The 21,955-nt window shown below is 46.7% G+C and overlaps 1 protein-coding gene and 1 pseudogene across 1 annotated transcript in view; one reads left to right on the top strand and one right to left on the bottom strand.

The window, feature by feature from the left end:
- Positions 1-21,955, bottom strand: part of LOC124795569 — a 286,431-nt gene that overhangs the window by 79,029 nt on the left and 185,447 nt on the right. The window contains exon 11 of the mRNA XM_047259641.1: positions 5,626-5,954. Within this exon, the coding sequence (XP_047115597.1) occupies positions 5,626-5,954 (329 nt within the window). The remainder of the gene's footprint in view (positions 1-5,625; positions 5,955-21,955) is intronic.
- LOC124796866 lies at positions 16,784-16,901 on the top strand (annotated as a pseudogene).

Genomic DNA, 21,955 nt, shown 5'->3' with positions numbered 1-21,955 from the left:
GCACTTTCGGTCGGGGGATGGCATTCACGTATCGTACAGCCATTACGGCGGCTTTCTTGACCCCCAGCGGCGTACATCGGCCCCCCCATTATGCCATCCCAAAACAGGAGGGAACCTCCACCTTGCTGCACTTGCTGGACAGTGTGTCTAAAGCGTTCACCCTGACTGGGTTGCCTCCAAACACGTCTCCGACGTTTGTCTGGTTGAAAGCATATGCGACACTCATCGGTGAAGAGAATGTGATGCCAATCCTGAGCGTTCCATTCGGCATGTTCTTGGGCCCATCTGTGCCGCGCTGCATAGTTTCGTGGTTGCAACGGTGGACCTCGCTATGGACGTCGGGCGTGAAGTTGCGCATCATGCTGCCTATTGCACACAGTTCGAATCATAATAAGACGTCCTGTAGCTTCACGAAAAGCATTATTCAACATGGTGGCATTGCTGTCAGGGTTCCTCCGAGCCATATTCCGTAGGTAGCGGTCATCCACTGCAGTAGTAGCCCTTGGGCGGCCTGAGCGAGGCATGTCATCGACAGTTCCTGTCTCTCTGTATCTCCTCAATGTCCGAAGAACATTGCTTTGGTTCACTCCGAGACGCCTGGACACTTCCTTTGTTGAGAGCCCTTCCTAGCACAAAGTAACAATGCGGACGCGATCGAACGGCGGTATTGACCGTCTAGGCATGGTTGAACTACAGACAACACGAGCCGTGTACCTCCTCGCTGGTGGAATGACTGGAACTGATCGGCTGTCAGACCCCCTCCGTCTAACAGGCGCTGCTCATCCATGGTTGTTTACATCTTTGGGCGCGTTTAGTGACATGCTGAACAGTCAAAGGGACTGTGTCTGTGATACAATATCCACAGCCAACGTCTATCTTCAGGAGTTCTGGGAGTTGGGGTGATGCAAAATGTTTTTTGTGTGTGCAGTAATGCCGACAGACCTTACTTTAAATTCACAATTAAAATTTCTGATAAGAATTTGCACGAATTATGATGATGCAGTAGCCATACCTGTTTTGAACAGAAAACGGTACAATATTTAGTCTGTGTTTTCATTTCTGGATCGATCTCTTTATTTATTAAGGAACACAACCGTGTTATTTCCCACATCTCTGGGTACTTATTATGTTAGTTTGTTGGACCAGCTATCCACGCCTCCCTTCTTTTGTAGTAAGAGTTTATGCTAGCCACAGTCATATAATGATTGATTTATGTCTCTGCAACTTCAATAAATTAAGCAAAAAGAGTGTTTATAATCTCAACGTCACTGCATATGATCTCGAATGTGTATAGCCGAAGACACATTCGTGAAACATTTTCGAATGACGAAAGCTGACTGGGAGTACTTGTACAGGCGTGGTTTGAGCTGCATTAAAAATTTCGACACTGACATAAAAGATGCAGCTCTGGCTCGAGTGAAACTAGAAGTGACGCTGGGATCTTCGGCGTCTGGCTGTTACATCTTTCCGATATTTGGCCCTGTAGCACTTTCCGAAAAGTAGAATTTCTATGGTTTTGTGTGATATATCGGATGCTATTTACGATGCCCTAAAGAGTAATTTAAAAGCTAATATTTTCACTCTCGGACTCCAAACACTACGAAATATTAAATTTTACACCGAATTTCGGATATATGCTTCGAGCAATTGCGCTGAAAGACATTGTAATGTAGTTCATTTTCTTTACTTAGAGCTACTCTCAATTTGAAATAATAGTGCAACAAGAAGCCTAGAATTTCCTTTCTCAAATCGACTGAGCAAGTGTTTAAAGAGCATTGAAGCTTCCAGTATGGGAGTGTAATTATCTGAATATACTACCAGTATTGCATTAATTTTGAACATTTTTTGAATTAAGTGAGCTGCTACGAAACCAAAAGTGTACTTTTCATTAGTTCAATAGTACTTGCTTATTAACAAACAAATTTTAAATTAAAAGGAAGGTCAGCGTTGGTCGTAATATTGATGTTTTATTGATATCAAAGTTATTGCTATCAATAAAACATCAATATTACGGACAACGCTGACCTTCATTTTAATTTAACATATATGGTCGTTGTGCACACAGTAGCCCATGGAGTCGCCAATCAAACAAATTTTATCCATGAGTCATACAGTAGGAAAATCACCACAGAAATTAACCATTAGGTGCTCATAGCCTCATTGGCAAAACCTTGATACAGTGATGTCGCATTTCCTACCTCTGTAGCATAACAAACTGTTGTCGGAACGACGAGTTTTTGGGAGATCCTTAACCCTGTGTATGATTGAAACTAAATGTATACGGGTATAAATATGGAAAACATCAAATGCGGCATATTGGCTTCAGAATTGGCGGTCCCTTCTGACGCTAACTGGCAGTGGCAGAAGGAAAGTGTAGTCACAAAGTTGGAGCGTATTTAGCTTGTATGGCATGGCGTGTTTCCTTTCATCTCATATATTCGTAAAACTTCTCCTATAATTACTGCATCTGAAGACAGAATGTACAGTACTCACCATGCTCGTTTCGAAACAGATATGGCTCATTGACATGCGTTTAGCATCTTTTTAATAGCAAATGCCACACTGCAGCACTCGTGTCGAAGCACAGAGGGGTTGTGGTATCCATCCTGCACTTGGAGATTAAAATCTAACCTACTTCCCACATATACTAGACTAACCTACTTCATATACAGTATACACTGATGGGAAAAAGGACGACGTCGAGTTTGATCCAATGACGGCCTGTGCCACCTAGGGGACTGTGCTGAAAATGGTTTCAGCGTCGTCCGCTAACCCAGAGCGTAGTGGCATAGCTACCTGTGTCCACCCTGCAATAGTGAATACACACAGACAGAAAGCTCATTGCGATGCAAACGTGTGAACCAAGCAGGCAGCCATGCCACAGAGACGCACTACAGCCAACTGAGCCAGTCCGAAAGGGGACAAACTGTGGACTTCTAACTGGCAGGAGTGTCCTTTCAGGCCGGCCGGTGTGGCCGAGCGGTTCTAGGTGCTTCAGTCCGGAACCGCGCTGCTGCTGCTACGGTCGCAGGTTCGAATCCTGCCTCGGGCATGGGTGTGTGTGATGTCCTTAGGTTAGTTAGGTTTTAAGTAGTTCTAAGTTCTAGGGGACTGATGACCTCAGAAGTTAAGTCCCATAGTGCTCAGAGTCATTTGAACCATTTTGTCCACACAAGTTGGACGTACTGCGTCAGTTGTGCAAGGATGCTGGTATCAGTGGTCACGTGACCATCCTCACACACGTAGACGAAGCCATGGACATTGGCGCAGCGCAGACGTGCGCCAGGATCGTCGTATCGTTAGGGCAGCAGCCTGGGGTTGTACAGCTACCACACCACAGATAAGAGAACCGGTTATTAGCAGTGGGACAGGACGCACACCTCTAGCCTGTCTTCCACTCACGCCACATCATCGACGTGCACGGCTTGACTGGTGGCATCAGGGGATCACCTGTAAGATGGAATGGCACGCGGTGGTCTTCAGCAGTGAAAGCAGAGATTCTGCCTGCACGCAAGTGACGGTCATTTGTGTGCACTATGTAGATGTGGTGAGCGCTGTTTAGTAGGGTGCTTTCGTCGAAGACACTCTGGCCCCACCCCAGCCCTTTTGGTCTGGTGTGAGATAAACTACAACTCTCGTTTCACCAGCACCCGGTACACGCAGAATGTTGTTAGACCTGTACTTTCATTGTTATTGCTACAGGGAGGTCATGTGTTGGTCGAACAGGATAATGCTCGCCCACATACTACCTATGAACCTCAACGTGCTCTGCAGGATGTGCAGCGCCTTCCCTGGCCAGCACAATCTCCAGACTTTTCTCCAATTGAGCACGTTTGGGATATGGTGCGACAATAAGTGACTCGTGCAGTCCTTCATCTGACAGCTCTTACATGAACACATCGAGCAGTGGGTATAACGTATCCCAGAACAGTATTCACCATCTGTACAGTCGACTGCATGCCAGAGTCAGTGCCTACATTGCTGCAGGCCGTACTAGTATGGGTATTTCAGCATAGGTCGATACCTCGTACCTCAGAACTGCTTGTTTTAGTGACCTGTAAGTGTAATCATTTCATGTACTCCACATACACTGTTGCAACAATAAATCTTGAGTTGATTGGGAATCTCTAAAAGGGTATACTAACTTCTCTTACGGCAGTTTAGAATAGATTCTAATATTACCTAACCCAATTAAGCTAACCTCCTTGACCCTGCCAGAAACTGACAAAGGAGATAGGACGCACTGTAACCAAGCTGTCGGCCGACATTATCAGGCGACGGCGTCTGGCAGTCTTTGTCAGTGCTACGGTAAACGCAGTGTAAGGTCATAGCTTCCACAGGTGCCATCCAACCAACCACATACATTAATTCAATTGTATTTCGACTGTCACTGGATAACATCGACATCTACATCTACATCCATACTCCGCAAACCACCTGACAGTGTGTGGTGGAGGGTACTTTGAGTACCTCTATCGGTTCTCCCTTCTATTCCAGTCTCCTATTGTTCGTGGAAAGAAAGGTTGTCGGTATGCCTCTGTGTGGGCTCTAATCTCTCTGGTTTTATCCTCATGGTCTCTTTGTGAGATGTACGTAGGAGGGAGCAATATACTGCTTGACTCCTCAGTGAAGGTATGTTCTCGAAACTTTGACAAAAGCCCATACTCAGCTACTGAGCGTCTCTCCTGTAGAGTCTTCCACTGGAGTTTATCTATCATCTCCGTAACGCTTTCTCAATTACTAAATGAGCCTGCAACGAAGTGCGCTGCTCTCCGTTGGATCTTCTCTATCTCTTCTATCAACCCTATCTGGTACGGATCCCACACTGCTGAGCAGTATTCAAGCTGAGGGCGAACAAGCTTACTGTAACCTACTTCCTTTGTTTTTGCACTGCATTTCCTTAGGATTCTTACAATGAATCTCAGTCTGGCATCTGCTTTACCGACGATCAACTTTATATGATCATTCCATTTTAAATCACTCCTAATGCCTACTCCCAGATAATTTATGGAATTAACTGCTTCCAGTTGCTGACCTGCTATATTGTAGCTAAATGATAAAGGATCTTTCTTTCTATGTATTCACAGCACATTACACTTGTCTACATTGAGATTCAATTGCCATTTCCTGCACCATGCGTCAATTCGTTGCAGATCCTCCTGCATTTCAGTACAATTTTCCATTGTTACAACCTCTCGATATACCACAACATCATCCTCAAAAAGCCTAATGAACTTCCGATGTCATCCACCATGTCATTTATGTATATTGTGAATAGCAACGGTCCTACGACACTCCCCTGCGGCACTCCCGAAATCACTCTTACTTCGGAAGTCTTCTCTCCATTGAGAATGACAAGCTGCGTTCTGTTATCTAGGAACTCTTCAGTCCAATCACACAATTGGTCTGATAGTCCACATGCTCTTACTTTGTTCATTAAACGAGATGTATGGACGAAACAAAATGAAAATGCCTGTCGCAGACCAGTGAGTTTGCCTGGCCTCCTGGCACCTGCTCGTAGGCTACAGTAGGGAGCGGCGGGCTACGGTAGGGAGCGGCGGGCTACGGTAGGCTGCTGCGAGCTGCGGTAGGCTGCGGCGATCTACGGTAGGTGGGGTTGCCTACCTGCCCAGCTCGACGACCACCACGAGCGCGTGCGGCAGGCGGCGCTTGGCGGCGGCGGCGAGGTGCGCCAGCAGCGTGCTCTTGCCGATGCCGGGCGGCCCCTCCAGCACGACGGCGCGCTCCCCCGGCGCCGCCTCCAGCGCGTCCCGCGCCCACTCTGCGCTCCAGCCGCCGCCCGCCAGGTGTCCGCGCAACGCCCACGTGTCGCCCACGCTGCGCTCCCACCGCCACGTGCCGCCGTCCTGCCAGGACAGCCAGTGCAGCGACCGGCCCGCCGTGCCCCACTTCTCGCACAGCTGATCGAACTGCGCGTCCGGCCATTCCCTCCCCTGTGGGACACAAAATGACGGCGGCGCTTACTGGTTTGGTGATGTGTGGTTTCTGATTGTACAGTCGCGGACAAAACGAGCGAGGCCCCTCGCCTTTTCGTTATGCTGATCTGCGCAGCCTTAAAGTCTGCTACACAGTATAACAGGCAAGGCGATGAAGTGCTCCCAACATTCTATGCACACGTGTGAAATTGGAAAGCTATCCGAATATTGTCAGACTGTTTTCAATCATGTGTAAGACTATATTAATGCTGCTTAGTGTGTTAATCACAACACGTAAATACAATATACACTCCTGGAAATGGAAAAAAGAACACATTGACACCGGTGTGTCAGACCCACCATACTTGCTCCGGACACTGCGAGAGGGCTGTACAAGCAATGATCACACGCACGGCACAGCGGACACACCAGGAACTGCGGTGTTGGCCGTCGAATGGCGCTAGCTGCGCAGCATTTGTGCACCGCCGCCGTCAGTGTCAGCCAGTTTGCCGTGGCATACGGAGCTCCATCGCAGTCTTTAACACTGGTAGCATGCCGCGACAGTGTGGACGTGAACCGTATGTGCAGTTGACGGACTTTGAACGAGGGCGTATAGTGGGCATGCGGGAGGCCGGGTGGACGTACCGCCGAATTGCTCAACACGTGGGGCGTGAGGTCTCCACAGTACATCGATGTTGTCGCCAGTGGTCGGCGGAAGGTGCACGTGCCCGTCGACCTGGGACCGGACCGCAGCGACGCACGGATGCACGCCAAGACCGTAGGATCCTACGCAGTGCCGTAGGGGACCGCACCGCCACTTCCCAGCAAATTAGGGACACTGTTGCTCCTGGGGTATCGGCGAGGACCATTCGCAACCGTCTCCATGAAGCTGGGCTACGGTCCTGCACACCGTTAGGCCGTCTTCCGCTCACGCCCCAACATCGTGCAGCCCGCCTCCAGTGGTGTCGCGACAGGCGTGAATGGAGGGACGAATGGAGACGTGTCGTCTTCAGCGATGAGAGTCGCTTCTGCCTTGGTGCCAAAGATGGTCGTATGCGTGTTTGGCGCCGTGCAGGTGAGCGCCACAATCAGGACTGCATACGACCGAGGCACACAGGGCCAACACCCGGCATCATGGTGTGGGGAGCGATCTCCTACACTGGCCATACACCACTGGTGATCGTCGAGGGGACACTGAATAGTGCACGGGACATCCAAACCGTCATCGAACCCATCGTTCTACCATTCCTAGACCGTCAAGGGAACTTGCTGTTCCAACAGGACAATGCACGTCCGCATGTATCCCGTGCCACCCAACGTGCTCTAGAAGGTGTAAGTCAACTACCCTGGCCAGCAAGATGTCCGGATCTGTCCCCCATTGAGCATGTTTGGGACTGGATGAAGCGTCGTCTCACGCGGTCTGCACGTCCAGCACGAACGCTGGTCCAACTGAGGCGCCAGGTGGAAATGGCATGGCAAGCCGTTCCACAGGACTACATCCAGCATCTCTACGATCGTCTCCATGGGAGAATAGCAGCCTGCATTGCTGCGAAAGGTGGATATACACTGTACTAGTGCCGACATTGTGCATGCTCTGTTGCCTGTGTCTATGTGCCTGTGGTTCTGTCAGTGTGATCATGTGATGTATCTGACCCCAGGAATGTGTCAATAAAGTTTCCCCTTCCTGGGACAATGAATTCACGGTGTTCTTATTTCAATGTCCAGGAGTGTATAAATGAAAGAGGAAACGCTAATTAGTATGAAATGTACTAATAAAAATGAATTTCAGATTATCGAGATAACGGAACTGTTTTAGTAAGACAAAGTACCGCAGTTCGTTACGAATTAGCAAAGTACTGTGCACTTTCGGCCACGAAACGCTCTGTGTCAACATTCAGACCAGTCATACAGGATTACCGTTGCTGACCTACCATAAAAGTGTGCCAATTTAGCAATGCGTCGAGATTCATAATGAAATTCTGTTAAAAATCATGCAGTGTCACACGTAAGTCAGTTCAATTATTGACAGAAGCGGAAAAAGTAGGCAGTAACAATTCTACAAGAGTTTCATATTTACATCCTCAGGGCGCCGGTACGGAATAAAGGTAGCAATTAAACGAATTGGGGGAGTGAGAATTTCTTAAAATTGTTTTACTGATAATCTATCTGCCTACATCGAGACTAGAACCGAAAACAAACCAGACCTCCCCTGCAGTAGCAACCATCTTTCACTACGCTAGCAGACAACCCAGGCAAAGAGCCCCCTATTATTATCTCAGACATGAATAATCCGGCAATTTCGCAATGAAAATGGCAAAATGATCTGCAGTGTCTGTTGCATAGAGCTTTCTGAACTCAAAAACAAGAATTTTCTGCCTTTACGTCACCGCTTATATGACAATCATTCGGAATGTCTATCGAAATAACATAAACTGTTATTAGCGAGTAAATTTAGTAGAATAATTCTGCACCACCTCAGGAAATAGCTGCCAAACGTATTCTACAATGTTTCGAATTCTCCACTAGACTCGCCACAGCCAGAAAACGTTCATTAGCCGAAGTGTTTCTTAAGCTAGCTAGCAATGGGAATGCTCGTACTTCTAAAGCCCTGTAGCATCAATACTGGGATCTGAATTACCATGTGTAGAGGCAAATGGGTTTTATTTGCATTTCTGTAAACGTGATTTGGATCGAAAGCGTAGCTACTCGTCTGAACGTTGACACAGACCGTTTCGTTGTCGAATGCGCATAATATTTTGCTAATTCGTAATGATCTAGGGTACTTTGTCTTACTAAAACAGTTATGTTAGCTCGATAAGCTGAAATTCATTTTTATTACCACAGTTCATACTAATTAACGCTTATTCTTTCATTTATATGTTATACTTGCGTGTTGTGTTTAACAGACTAATCAGCATTAATATAGTCTTACACATGATTGCAAACAGTCTGACAAACTTCGGATAGTCTGTCAATTTCACGCCTGTGCATAGTATGTTGGTAGCACTTCGTCACCTTGCCTGTTATGCTGTGAAGCAGACTTTAAAGCTGTGCGGATCAGCATAACGAAAAGGCGAGGGGCCTCGCTCGTTTTGTCCACGACTGTACTTCGATAAACTGCCCCCGATTCTTTACAGAAACGAACTCCCATTCTTAAGACAGCTTGAAGAGTCGAATCAGTTAATGTGTTAAACACACGACCTTAAGCGAGTTTAACTTTTATGGTTGAAGTTCGTTCATGTTTACAGTTTATTGGAAGTCCCTAAGTGCTCTTTTTATCAAACAATGGATGAGTGTAGTGTGGGTAATTTCCGCTCCATTTTAAGAAAAAATTCCTTTCCCATGTCTGAAGGTTTGCAACATCGCATCTCCCAGACAGTGTATCGCAAACTAACATTATTTTGTTGATACATTCAGTGTTGCCTGTGGGTACTGAATGCAAAATGTGTTGAGAAGAGAGTCAACAGTAAAGAGCAATAACTGAGACGTGCCTGATGCTGAAGTTTTACTGTATGAACAGCGAAAATTTAGTAAGCCACAAGTCCTTTTCCCCCCCGTAATTTTTTGGCGGTGTCAGCAAGAAAACATTTTGCAAAGTTTTGAAATGATATGTAAAGATGGCTGTATATCGCCTGCGGTCTTATTGTCAAATACTGGTTGAATGTAGTGTGGGTAATTTGTGCCACACGAGTCACACTGCCTCCAGGCATACAGCGTGTTTCAGCTCCCCCTACCGATGTCGTTTTTTGCAACCCGCAGTCTAATGTCTGCCCTTAAAAAACTACGCAGGAGAATTTAATATTCTCTCACTCACTACAGGCAAACTATTAGTTCTATGAAAAAATGAACACCAACCTTTTTGTAGGAAATTTAGTCTACTTAAATCTCGCACAGGAATAAGTTTTCGATAGAGGCCTAGTTTTCGAGTTATTCGAGAAAAACGTACAAAAGTGACCTTCAAACACAACACTATTTCCACACTCAGTACCCACTGGCCAGCATTTCTAGTGTTTTGTGCTTGGCACCCCTGCCTACTACTGTACAAATATTTGCAACCACACGAATTATTTTTCACATGTAATCTTCCATGATCGTCAGTGGGTGTTGAAACAGCAGGTCCTGTGGGCTTTCCATACACTTATTAACAGCTATGATAGCCACCTATCCAAAATCTGCATTTACATACCAGCATTAATGTCATTTTGTAAGCCAATTACACTGGCAGGCCAACGACCTTTCCACAGTGCTAACACTGGTTCCCGTCAGATCACAGAAGTTAAGCGCTGTTGGGCTTAGTCAGCACTTGGATGGGTGGCCATCCAGTCTGCCGAGCGCTGTTGGCTAGCGGGCCGCCCTGAGCCCATGTGAGGCAAATTGAGGAGCTACTTGACTGAGTGAGAAGCAGCGGCTCTGGTCACGAAAACTGGAAATGTCTGGGAGAGCAGTGTGCTGACCACATGCCCCTCCACATCGGCATCCTGTGACACCTATCTGCTGAGGACGACACGGCGGTGGGTCGGAACCATTGGGCCTTATGAGGCCTGTTTGGACAAAGCTTGGTTTCACTTTTATTACACTGTCTTGGAAAGTAGGTATCAGACGCTACATACAGTTATGAACATAACCGGCAGTAAGGTGGATGCATATCAGAATTGTTTTCATTTGACGCTGGAGACAGACAGATACGTCTGTCCTGAGGGAAGGCCAGCCGCTCACAATATCAACAAACGGTCAGAAAGTGTGGCGCACATCCGATCACTGCGAATTGCAGACAGAGGCCCGTCCCATGGCTGGCGGCTTTCTACACTCCTGGAAATGGAAAAAAGAACACATTGACACCAGTGTGTCAGACCCACCATACTTGCTCCGGACACTGCGACAGGGCTGTACAAGCAATGATCACACGCACGGCACAGCGGACACACCAGGAACCGCGGTGTTGGCCGTCGAATGGCGCTAGCTGCGCAGCCTTTGTGCACCGCCGCCGTCAGTGTCAGCCAGTTTGCCGTGGCATACGGAGCTCCATCGCAGTCTTTAACACTGGTAGCATGCCGCGACAGCGTGGACGTGAACCGTATGTGCAGTTGACGGACTTTGAGCGAGGGCGTATAGTGGGCATGCGGGAGGCGGGGTGGACGTACCGCCGAATTGCTCAACACGTGGGGCGTGAGGTCTCCACAGTACATCGATGTTGTCGCCAGTGGTCGGCGGAAGGTGCACGTGCCCGTCGACCTGGGACCGGACCGCAGCGACGCACGGATGCACGCCAAGACCGTAGGATCCTACGCAGTGCCGTAGGGGACCGCACCGCCACTTCCCAGCAAATTAGGGACACTGTTGCTCCTGGGGTATCGGCGAGGACCATTCGCAACCGTCTCCATGAAGCTGGGCTACTGTCCCGCACACCGTTAGGCCGTCTTCCGCTCACGTCCCAACATCGTGCAGCCCGCCTCCAGTGGTGTCGCGACAGGTGTGAATTGAGGGACGAATGGAGACATGTCGTCTTCAGCGATGAGAGTCGCTTCTGCCTTGGTGCCAATGATGGTCGTATACGTGTTTGGCGCCGTGAAGGTGAGCGCCACAATCAGGACTGCATACGACCGAGGCACACAGGGCCAACACCCGGCATCATGGTGTGGGGAGCGATCTCCTACACTGGCCGTACACTACTGGTGATCGTCGAGGGGACACTGAATAGTGCACGGTACATCCAAACCGTCATCGAACCCATCGTTCTACCATTCCTAGACCGGCAAGGGAACTTGCTGTTCCAACAGAACAATGCACGTCCGCATGTATCCCGTGCCACCCAACGTGCTCTAGAAGGTGTAAGTCAACTACCCTGGCCAGCAAGATCTCCGGATCTGTCCCCCATTGAGCATGTTTGGGACTGGATGAAGCGTCGTCTCACGCGGTCTGCCCGTCTAGCACGAACGCTGGTCCAACTGAGGCGCCAGGTGGAAATGGCATGGCAAGCCGTTCCACAGGACTACATCCAGCATCTCTACGATCGTCTCCATGGGAGAATAGCAGCCCGCATTGCTGCGAAAGGTGGATATACACTGTACTAGTGCCGACATTGTGCATGCTCTGTTGCCTGTGTCTATGTGCCTGTGGTTCTGTCAGTGTGATCATGTGATGTATCTGACCCCAGGAATGTGTCAATAAAGTTTCCCCTTCCTGGGACAATGAGTTCACGGTGTTCTTATTTCAATTTCCAGGAGTGTATTTTGATATCCAGTCTTACGCCCACTATTTTGACAGGAGGCAGTTTCCCTGCCAAAGCTTCATTTTTTGGGCAGGAACGCGACAGCTCGGCACCACAGCTGTGCTATTGTTTAGGACGTTCCGGAGAAATGGTCTCCAAGCTCCACAGGATAGCCAACAGAACGCCACCATACATAACACTCCAATTATCATTTTCTGTTCGCACCTGTCACTGGAAAACTTCCCGGGCAATGCCCTGGTGGAGGAGACTGTGATTGACTGCTCATCTGTTACGTCAGCACACGTTTGCAGTCATTGTCGGGAATTGACAGGAAGCAATGGTACTGGAGCCTAAGTTGATGGAGTATTCTAGTGGGAGCCTTGACGAAATTGTTATAAGTCCAAACTGCCAAAAGCTTTGTTAATCAGCCACGACTGTCCGATTTCTGGCTCAGTGGAGCGTAAGAGAATTTGAGTTGTTATTAGCTCTTGACCATTGCAGGGGTCGGTCGCGCAGTTTGCCGCCCTTCACGAAGAGTAATTTCATTCTGAGTTTCACTTGTCCGGCCACCAGGACAAACAATTAGGATCATTTTTCGCTCTTCGATCTCTTTCCAGCCATGCAGTGCAGCCGACCACGAGTGGCAGCCGTCATCAGCACGCCATACCGTCTGTCGGTAATACACGCAGCTCCTGCCTGCAAGGTTTCAGTTGATTTTTGAGCCACCCAAAATTCGAACTGAAGTTTCTCAACGGTTGCGTCCGTAAAACACTTTGACTCCTCAGATACCGCATCTGATTGCCCACATGTTTATCGATATTATACATCTCAACTGTTCTCTTTACTCCCCCTTTTCGTAGCAGAGAAGCACGCTAAATCTCATTCAGTGCCGTTTGTATTTGGTTCTTGCCAACACCACTATCAGGTGAGGGCTATTTACAAGTTTGTTTTATGTTCGTATACATGATTGTTCCTTGTATAAATTCATAATCAATTTTGTGTTTCGGTTGAAGAAAATAAATGTGATTGTAATTTTTTTGGACAGCGTTTAACTTTGAACAGTCACCCTCACCAGAATTCTTTCTCATCATCATTTTTGGAGGGAAATTTTGATCAATTAACGTAATGAATAAATTATATGAGAGGCTAGTCACCCCATGTAGGACTTATACCAGGGCCTTATAATATTGCATTACACTCTTCAATATAAACCCACTTGGGTGTGGTTTGCATAGTATCACGATTCTACCCCATAAGTTGTATATAAGTTAAGGGTCGGGCGACAGGAAACTCGTGGCTAGTTTCCAACTGGCCTTATTATGCCACCAGCTCAGTAGAGCAGTTACAAATTGTAAAATCGATTTTTGTGTAAATTTTACCTAACAATTTTGTGAATTTCAAGAGCATAAAATATAAAATTACATCATTGTGTTCGTGAGGCCTTCTGACACAAAAACTACCGTGCTTTAAGGGTTAAGTTTGGATTGAACTGTCAGGGTAATTAGTTTTAGCGTAACGTTTATGAAATTCAGATACGTTAAAATTGATAATGTCAATGAGGTAGCCGACTGTACTGGTGGCATAGTAGCCCATTCAGTAGGGACAAGAAGGTCCAATATCTGGAATAGTTCGTATGATCAGACAGTCTTGTACAATGATAGGACGGAGTGAAGTTCTGACTGGTGAGAGATGATTGTGGGGTTGGGGGAGCGTCTGGTGGTTACTTTTGTACATTTTTCTTGAATAACTCGGAAACTACAGTATGATCTCTATCGAGAATGTACCCCAGCACAAATTTTATGTACATTAAATTCACTACAAAAACGTCCTGTTAATTGTTTTTCTAGGGCTAATAGTTTGCGCATTTCGTTTCTAAACGAGAGACATGGAACTGCGGGTTGTATAAAACCACGTCAGTAGGGGCAGGGGAACCACACTGTGCACACTGTGAGGCCTGTGTTTCTCCCAGAGTATACGATGTTCGGATATCTTATTGGAATGCAGCTGCGAGACATCGTCGAAAGACACCAACATTTCCAGAGGCGAAAGGCAAAGCTCAAACTGGCGAAAGCTTTGTTAATCAGCCACAACTGTCCGATTTCTGGCTCAGTGGAGCGGAAGAGAATTTGGGTTGTTAGAGGTGATTGTATTGAGTACCCAACAGCACACAGTACCACCGCACTTGGTGCTGGGCCCATACGACAGTGAAGAAAGCAAGGGAATTTAAAACCTCCGTCTGGAGAGCAATTTCGGAAAGACAACAAACGCACACACTGTAAACACTAGTGCCACCACACAATCAAAGGTGTCCGACACCAAAGTGTGTATTAATAAACAGCGGAGGTAACAGTAACTCTGTCCCTCTATTATTTAACAAGGGAGAGAGCAGGACTGCGCACAGAATTAAAGAAAAAACCTTCATCTCTATTTATAAGCTCACGCAGTGATTCAGTTTCAACTAGCCCAGCAGCTGGAAGTGCATGTCAGAATCTCTGTGTTGTTATATTCCATGGGACGACAAGTGCTTCAACTCATTGCCAGAGTTCATCAACCACGGTGTTTGGCATGTGGTGACATGGGAGTATCTTGGAAACCCACAAGACAATGTTTCCAGTGGATGACAGGTCTTGAGAATGTATTGGCGAGGACAACACTCAAACATGTTCTGTATCTAGATACGTCAGAACAGTATTGGCAAGATCCAGTCTTGCGTTATCTTCTTGAAAGGTAATGTGACTAACACTCAAAGACAGGGCAGAGCCGCCAGACTTAAAACATCAAAAATGTAATGGATGCTGTGCAAAGTACCGGCTATACGAGCCAGAGGTGATTGTATCGTGTACCCAACAGCACACAGTACCACCGCACTTGGTGCTGGGCCCATACGACAGTGAAGAAAGCAATCTGGAAACGTTACTTCTCTTCAGAGCCTCCACACACGTCCACATCCATTGCTATACTGTACGCCAAACGGGATTCGTACGAAAAGAGTAGGAGATGCCACTCGTGTGCTCGGCACTGTTGTTAAGAACACCACTGTCGCTGCACTTCCAGCTACTCCCGTAATGAGGGATGCGGCAGCAATAGTTGCCACCCCCACAGTTCTCACTGCTCCAGATGTTCTCTCACAGTGTCCATGTAGATACCCATCTTGATGCCGACAGGCAGGTATGTCGCGTGGCTGTGCGATCCTCTTGCAAGAGGGAACAATTTTTTCGTCCTCTCAGGCGCTAGTCGTCCTGTATGGCGCTGAGTACAAACTCCTGAAGCCATTGATTCTGTGTCGACACGACAGTTGCGGGATCCCGACCGATGCGAAATGCAATACTGTAAAAACTTATATTGCAGTCTTGGCAGGGTACAATCCAGACACTGTCGAATTCCGACATGTGCCGATGCCTGTAGACGTTTGTTCTTCTTGCTCAAGGCATAATGCGCTAGTCTCACAACGAAGATCCAAATGCTATTTAACAAAGACACACCCACGGCGTAAGCTTGCCTTATATGCGGAATGTAAACGGCGTTAGTCCCTGGTGCTTCATGCAGTTACACTGAAATAGTACCTTGAACCAGGGTGTGTTTGTGCAGCCCTGTTGACTTTGTGCCACCTGCACAAGGAATGCGTCCTGGCGGTTTGGAATGTCTCGACCAGGAGACCTCAAGTGCCTGAAATTTTAATGGATAGTGCTGCCATTCACAGGTGTTTCCTTGTTTAAGTCCTACTTGCGACTGTCCCACGAAACTATCTGCAGCAATCTGTTTCCCCTGTTTGTAGGAAACTTTCCGTTGTGTGTCATGGAAGGAATAGTATTAGGAAACTCTGGTTAGTATAAGGTTTTGCTGCATTATTTATTAATCTGATGCTACCGCATGAAAGTTGTCTCACTGACGCTTAAAAGCTGAAGAATGCGGGGATGACTTCATGCCACGACTTCGTTAAGGGTCTGGGTGACTTTTCAATAACATACTGTGCCAGTATTTGTAATACTAATTTTAAAGCCGCAGATTGTCGTCCTTACACCAACTAGACTGACGATTTGGGGGGAGAATGCACTTGAAAAAATTCGTGAGAGGAAATCTCAATTCGTGCAGCAGTTAAGAAATATGGTATTCACTGGAGTACCCTCATGAAGATAGTGCATAGGACACAACATGTACCAGTGAGTGCACAAACTACATTTAGCAAAGAAGAGGAGGATATATTTGCTGCACATGCTGTTTAAATAAGTGATTATGGTTTCGCATTTTCATTGCTGGATTTGCTAGCCACTGTAAAAGCGTGTCTTGATTGACGTGGGCACAGAGTGTCATCCTTCTTTTGTATTCCTGAGTTTAAAAATGTGGGACCAGTACGTTTGTAAAGTCCTGAAAATTTTTTAATAATACGTTAAATACTCATTAAAATATAATTATTTGGAGCTTTTACTTTTTATTGTCACAAAGTTTCATTGTATGTGGTAGGCATTATGTCAGTCACTGTTTAGGATTGAAGAATTCAATCACAAGACAATGGCACGAAGTCACTCCAGTCCCCTTATGGGGCGACTTTGTGCCAAGGTTCTAACAATATTTGTGATAGAAAGGTGTGCTCTGAGAAATAAGCACTAAGCTTATTGGATGAGGCATGTGTTCAACTTATGGCAACGGCCTTGCCGCAGTGGATACACCAGTTCCCGTGAGATCACCGAAGTTAAGCGCTGTCGGGCGTGGTCGGCACTTGGATGGGTGACCATCGGGGCCGTCATGCGCTGTTGCCATTTTTCGGGGTGCACTCAGCCTCGTGATGCCAATTGAGGAGCTACTCGACCGAATAGTAGCGGCTTCGGACAAGAATACCATCACAACGACCGGGAGAGCGGTGTGCTGACCCAACGCCCCTCCTATCCGCATCCTCCCTGAGGATGACACGGCGGTCGGATGGTCCCGGTAGGCCACTCGTGGCCTGAAGACGGAGTGCATGTGTTCAACTTATATACACACTGATAATTTACCTTTAACATTTCTCTAGAAAAAAAGTATTGGTGACGTCAAGTACCTAGAGTGGCGCAAGAAGTATCGACCAATGCAGAGATACTGCACAGCAAAGTGGTACCACGAGGTGCCATTGGGAGGCTACGATGAAGCTGTGTCCCCCGTAGTTCTGAGGTGCCACCGCCGCGCCTCTGCGCTGAAACGGCGCCGCCAGGGGCCAGCAGGGCAATTCTGTCCGTGGTCGGATCCTGCAGACTTCCAGGAAGCTCCTGTCGCAGTGACTTCGTCGCGCTGCCTACTCTTCATGACATAGCCCGTCGAGAAGAGACTTCCGTCTCCAGTGAACTGTGCCCACGTGCAAACGCTGCCAGAACTGTGTCAACAAGTGTCTACCAACTTTTGTTTCCTAGTGACTGTAGTGAAGCCACAGTGTGGTCATTCTGAACTCTAAGCAATTTGGCACTCAGTAATCGTGGCTCATATACTGTGTTCTGAACTGCAAGTCCACGCCTGCAGTTTCATAGCTACTGCCGAGCCTGGCGCGCAAAGATATGTTTTCTTGTAATAAATAAAGTATTACTTATTCAGAGTGGCCTAATTAAGTGGAGTGTTACTACCCACCTTAGTGTCCAAGAATTCGGAGACAACAGAAGTATTTTGAAGAAAATCTTCAAAAGTGGTATAAAGTCACCACAGTTTGTGGTAATCATTTACATACCTAACCGTATACTACAGCTCGAGCAGGATACGGTGGGGGATGCACACTGGCCAGTTCTCGTTCAAAGCGCTGGATGAGTTCATTCGTTTGTTTTTCACCTTTTGTGTGTGAAATCTTATGGGACTTAACTGCTAAGGTCATCAGTCCCTAAGCTTACACACTACTTGACCTAAACTATCCTCAGGACAAACACACACACCCGTGCCCGAGAGAGGACTCGAACCTCCGCGCGGGATCAGCCGCACAGTCCATGACTGCAGCGCCCCATACCACTCGGCTAATCCCGCGCGGCTTTCACCTTTTGACTGGCCAACGATGACAGAATCGAAGCGCGGACCCTGAAATCTTTCTCAGACGATTTTGCAGGAACTATTCGGTAGAGAATTTTCATTTTTGCTTTACTTATAGCTTTATATCTCAGAGTCATGATGCTGTGCCCATTACTTTGTTAATGGTCACAGTTGTTGTGATATCCATGTGAAAGTAAGACACTGCTCGAGAGTCGGAAAATTGTGCATTGAGAAACAGAAGTCGCTACGATTTTGCGTTTGGTGCATATAACATAATATGTTGTCGCGTTTGAAGTTTAGGTGACATGGATTTTTTATTTAGACATGGGTAGAGGTAGCAATCTGTCACCAATCTTGAGAAAACTGGTCGCTGTAGCACACTCATTCTCGATCGCGCCTCGCCAGCGACAAAGTCAGAGTGAAATATCCACATTCCTCATATTTCATAAATGGTGTCAGATATCTAAATGAGATTTTGGCAAATGATAGCACGCAAGGAGGAGAGTATTTTACCATATCGTTATTTTTTAAAACTTCATTATTTACTGCGTTATTCCAATAACTACAGACTTTTGCGGTAAAAGAATGTAATTTTTAAGGGCCATCAATAGCTGGTGAAACGAGGATGTTTTGGGTTTTGGAACAACATATGTGAAGATATTGCACGTTTTTGTACCGAGCCAAGCATGTGCTTTTTCATAAGCTACTGACTTTCGTTTTCCTCAGTTCCTCACCCAGTAAACTTAATAAACCTCTGTTTCAGAATTCTCTAGCAATTGTGTCCGCACGAGATGTTGGTGAGGTGAGAAAATGTGGAAACTCCGCTGTGTTTTGGCAAAAGAAGCAAATTTTGATTTGGCAACCAGAGAAATGTATAGGTTTCACTCAAAATTCGCCACTCATGGCGCTTTTCTGAAAGTTACAAATTGCTAACAAGCCAGGCGAAAATCAGTCGCTGCCTTTTCTGCGGAATTGTTTTAGATACTAACGAAAGCATAGCTGACGGTAGATCTTTCTGAATGGTCACGGTGCAAGTGTGGGCGTGGTGGGACCCCACTTAGTATTTACAGGAAATGTGAGCATAGGCTTCAATTTAGAACGGCACTTCCCCTCCAGCTCTCGGCATTTCCTCTACAGCACTCTGGGCGACCCCCCACCACCGCCACTCTCCCCACGGTTCCCTGGGGACTACCCATCTAGCGGCCACGGCATTTTGCACGCACTGTACACTTCCTACCTATTTATAGTTTGTTGCATGCTAAGTGCGAGACGTAGCACTTATAATGTACAGCACAGGCAAACACAAAGACAATTGCACACTACCCGTGCAACAGGTAGATTATGATGCAACCAAATGTAGACCCTATATTACACCACTGCGTTTTGTCTACGGGGGTAGCGCACACAGTCACTACGAAAAAGAAAACAGTAATGTAGGTGAACAGAAAGACACATCTTGCACCGGTGCAACACCAGACACAAACACCCCAGAAACGGACATGCAACAGTCACATTTTATGAACAAGTCCTCGGTAGAGATAAAAAACAAGTCACTATCAGGGGAAATGCTCAGCGAAAACACATCGAACTCCATACTACCAGAAACCATAAAGCAGGAAAGACGTGCTACACTACAACATTACTCGAAATCGGAGCAACAAACAAACAGTCAAGAACACCAACCAGATACAACCAAAGACCCCAAGTTGAATACCGTTAATTATGTAAACTACGAAAGCTTAAAAGTTAACCTACAGCTTAGCAGACTAGAAAAGAAGGATACATTTCAAATAGCTCTTCGCTATGTAACACGAACTAAGCATGAAAACGGGGATAAAATCTGCTTTACAACTACAGAACAAACTGACAGGGTGATCCTTAGAGTTGAAAATCTGCCAACGAACCCCAAAGAGCTGTGTAAGCTTCTAGGGGAGGCATGTGTGCGATGGGGAGAGGGCCTAAACCTAGAGAAAGTATACAAGGACTTCCTGAGAGCACTTGGACGTGTGTTTCTGGATTTTAAAGAAACCACACCCAACTGTTTTTCCTTCAATAGATATCCCTTCTGAAGGTAATACAACTAAATTGCCAGGGCAGTACCCTAGTAAACATGGAACTGGGTAGGCTCTTAGAAGAAGCAAAAGCAGACATCGCCTGCGTTCAGGAATCTTTTCTCCGAGGCAGGAAAATTTCGGGCTCCCCTCACATTACATCACAATATCCGGAACACCAAACGTGAAAGCCGCGATAATAGCAGTTAATAAAAACCTCATAGTAACACAGATCACCCAGTTTTGCTCTGAACACATTGCCGCAGCAGAAATAACAGACCGACAGGATGTTTGGCTCATGTTTTCTATTTACGCTCAGTACTCGTATGATATAGAACCTTTCCTAGACAAAATACAAGACATTGCACGACACTCAGAAAGAAAAAGGCTGCTCATTCTAACTGATATCAACGCAAAGTCCCCCTTGTGGAACTCAGATAGAACTGACGACAAAGGGGAACTAGTGCTTGACGTGGTAATTGAATGCAACCTCTTCATACTGAATACGGAGGGTCAGCCACCTACGTACTGCGGAGACACCAGTGGTGTAAGCAACATAGACCTTTCCTTAGGAAACGCAAGATCTCCTCCACTAGTCAGTACATGAAGGGTATTACATAGAGCCACACACAGTGACCACAATGCAGTCGTCATAACCACGGACAGATATATCAATACATATAACATGGACCACGAACAGCAACATTTACTCATAGGAAGAGCTGACTGGCAAAAAGTTGTTGAGGAGTCGTCGCTACACACTGTTCAAGGCAGTATAGATTACAAAACGAATGTACTGACAGAGGTCCTACAAAGTGCACAGGAAGCAGCTATACCACATGCAAAAACTGGGTGGGGACAGAAACAACTGTGGTCGACAGAACTGGCAAGACTAAGGAAGGATTCACGGGACAAAAGAAAGTACTACCAACAAGCAAAGACAGATAAGAGTTGATCTCTATCGTGACGCTAAACAGAAATAGCAAAAACAATTAAAGACAACAAGGCAAGACAACTGGACCAATTTTGTAAAAACCCAGCTACAGAACGACATCTGGGGACAACCATTCAAGATAGAAACAGAACGAGTTAAGACACCGACAGTTCTGTCAACACTAAAACAAGCTGACGGCACAATGACCAGAAGATGGAGAAGCACAGCAGAATATCTTCTGAACAGGCTACTCCCAGATGATGACCCCACACAAGACGAGCAACACCACGCTGACCTAAGAGAGAGCATGAGGAAACCATACATCAGTGACAGTGTAACCATGCCATTCACGCAAGAAGAAGTCGCTACGGCAATCAGCAGGCTTAAAAACCGAAAAGCACCCGCACCAGACAAAATCCTTTCAGAAACATTAAAACAAACAGTAACACAAATCACACCTTTTCTTACTAACATGTTCAACGAGGCCCTACTAACAGGTAAAATTCCAAACTTCTGGAAAACTGCTAATGTAGTAATAACGAAGAAATCACAAGACAAAGAGCCAACACACCCCAAAACGTACCGACCGATCTGTCTCTTAAACACTCTCGGCAAGGTAGAGGAAAGGCTCCTGTGTGACCGTTTACAATCGCACAGGCGCGTCCTCGGCTTAACGCCCCCTCAGTTCGGCTTCAAGGAAGGTAGATCATTACAAGACGCCGCCAACCAAGCATTGACAGTTACAAGTAGCATCAGCGACAAATACGCGGCCGCCATTATAATCGATATAGCCGGGGCTTTTGACAACTTGTGGTGGCCATCCCTCTTCGCCAGGTTAAGGGAAATG

The sequence above is a fragment of the Schistocerca piceifrons genome, chromosome 4 (genome assembly GCF_021461385.2).
Source record: "Schistocerca piceifrons isolate TAMUIC-IGC-003096 chromosome 4, iqSchPice1.1, whole genome shotgun sequence".
Classification (NCBI taxonomy): domain Eukaryota; kingdom Metazoa; phylum Arthropoda; class Insecta; order Orthoptera; family Acrididae; genus Schistocerca; species Schistocerca piceifrons.
This window is presented reverse-complemented; position numbering and strand designations above follow the sequence as displayed.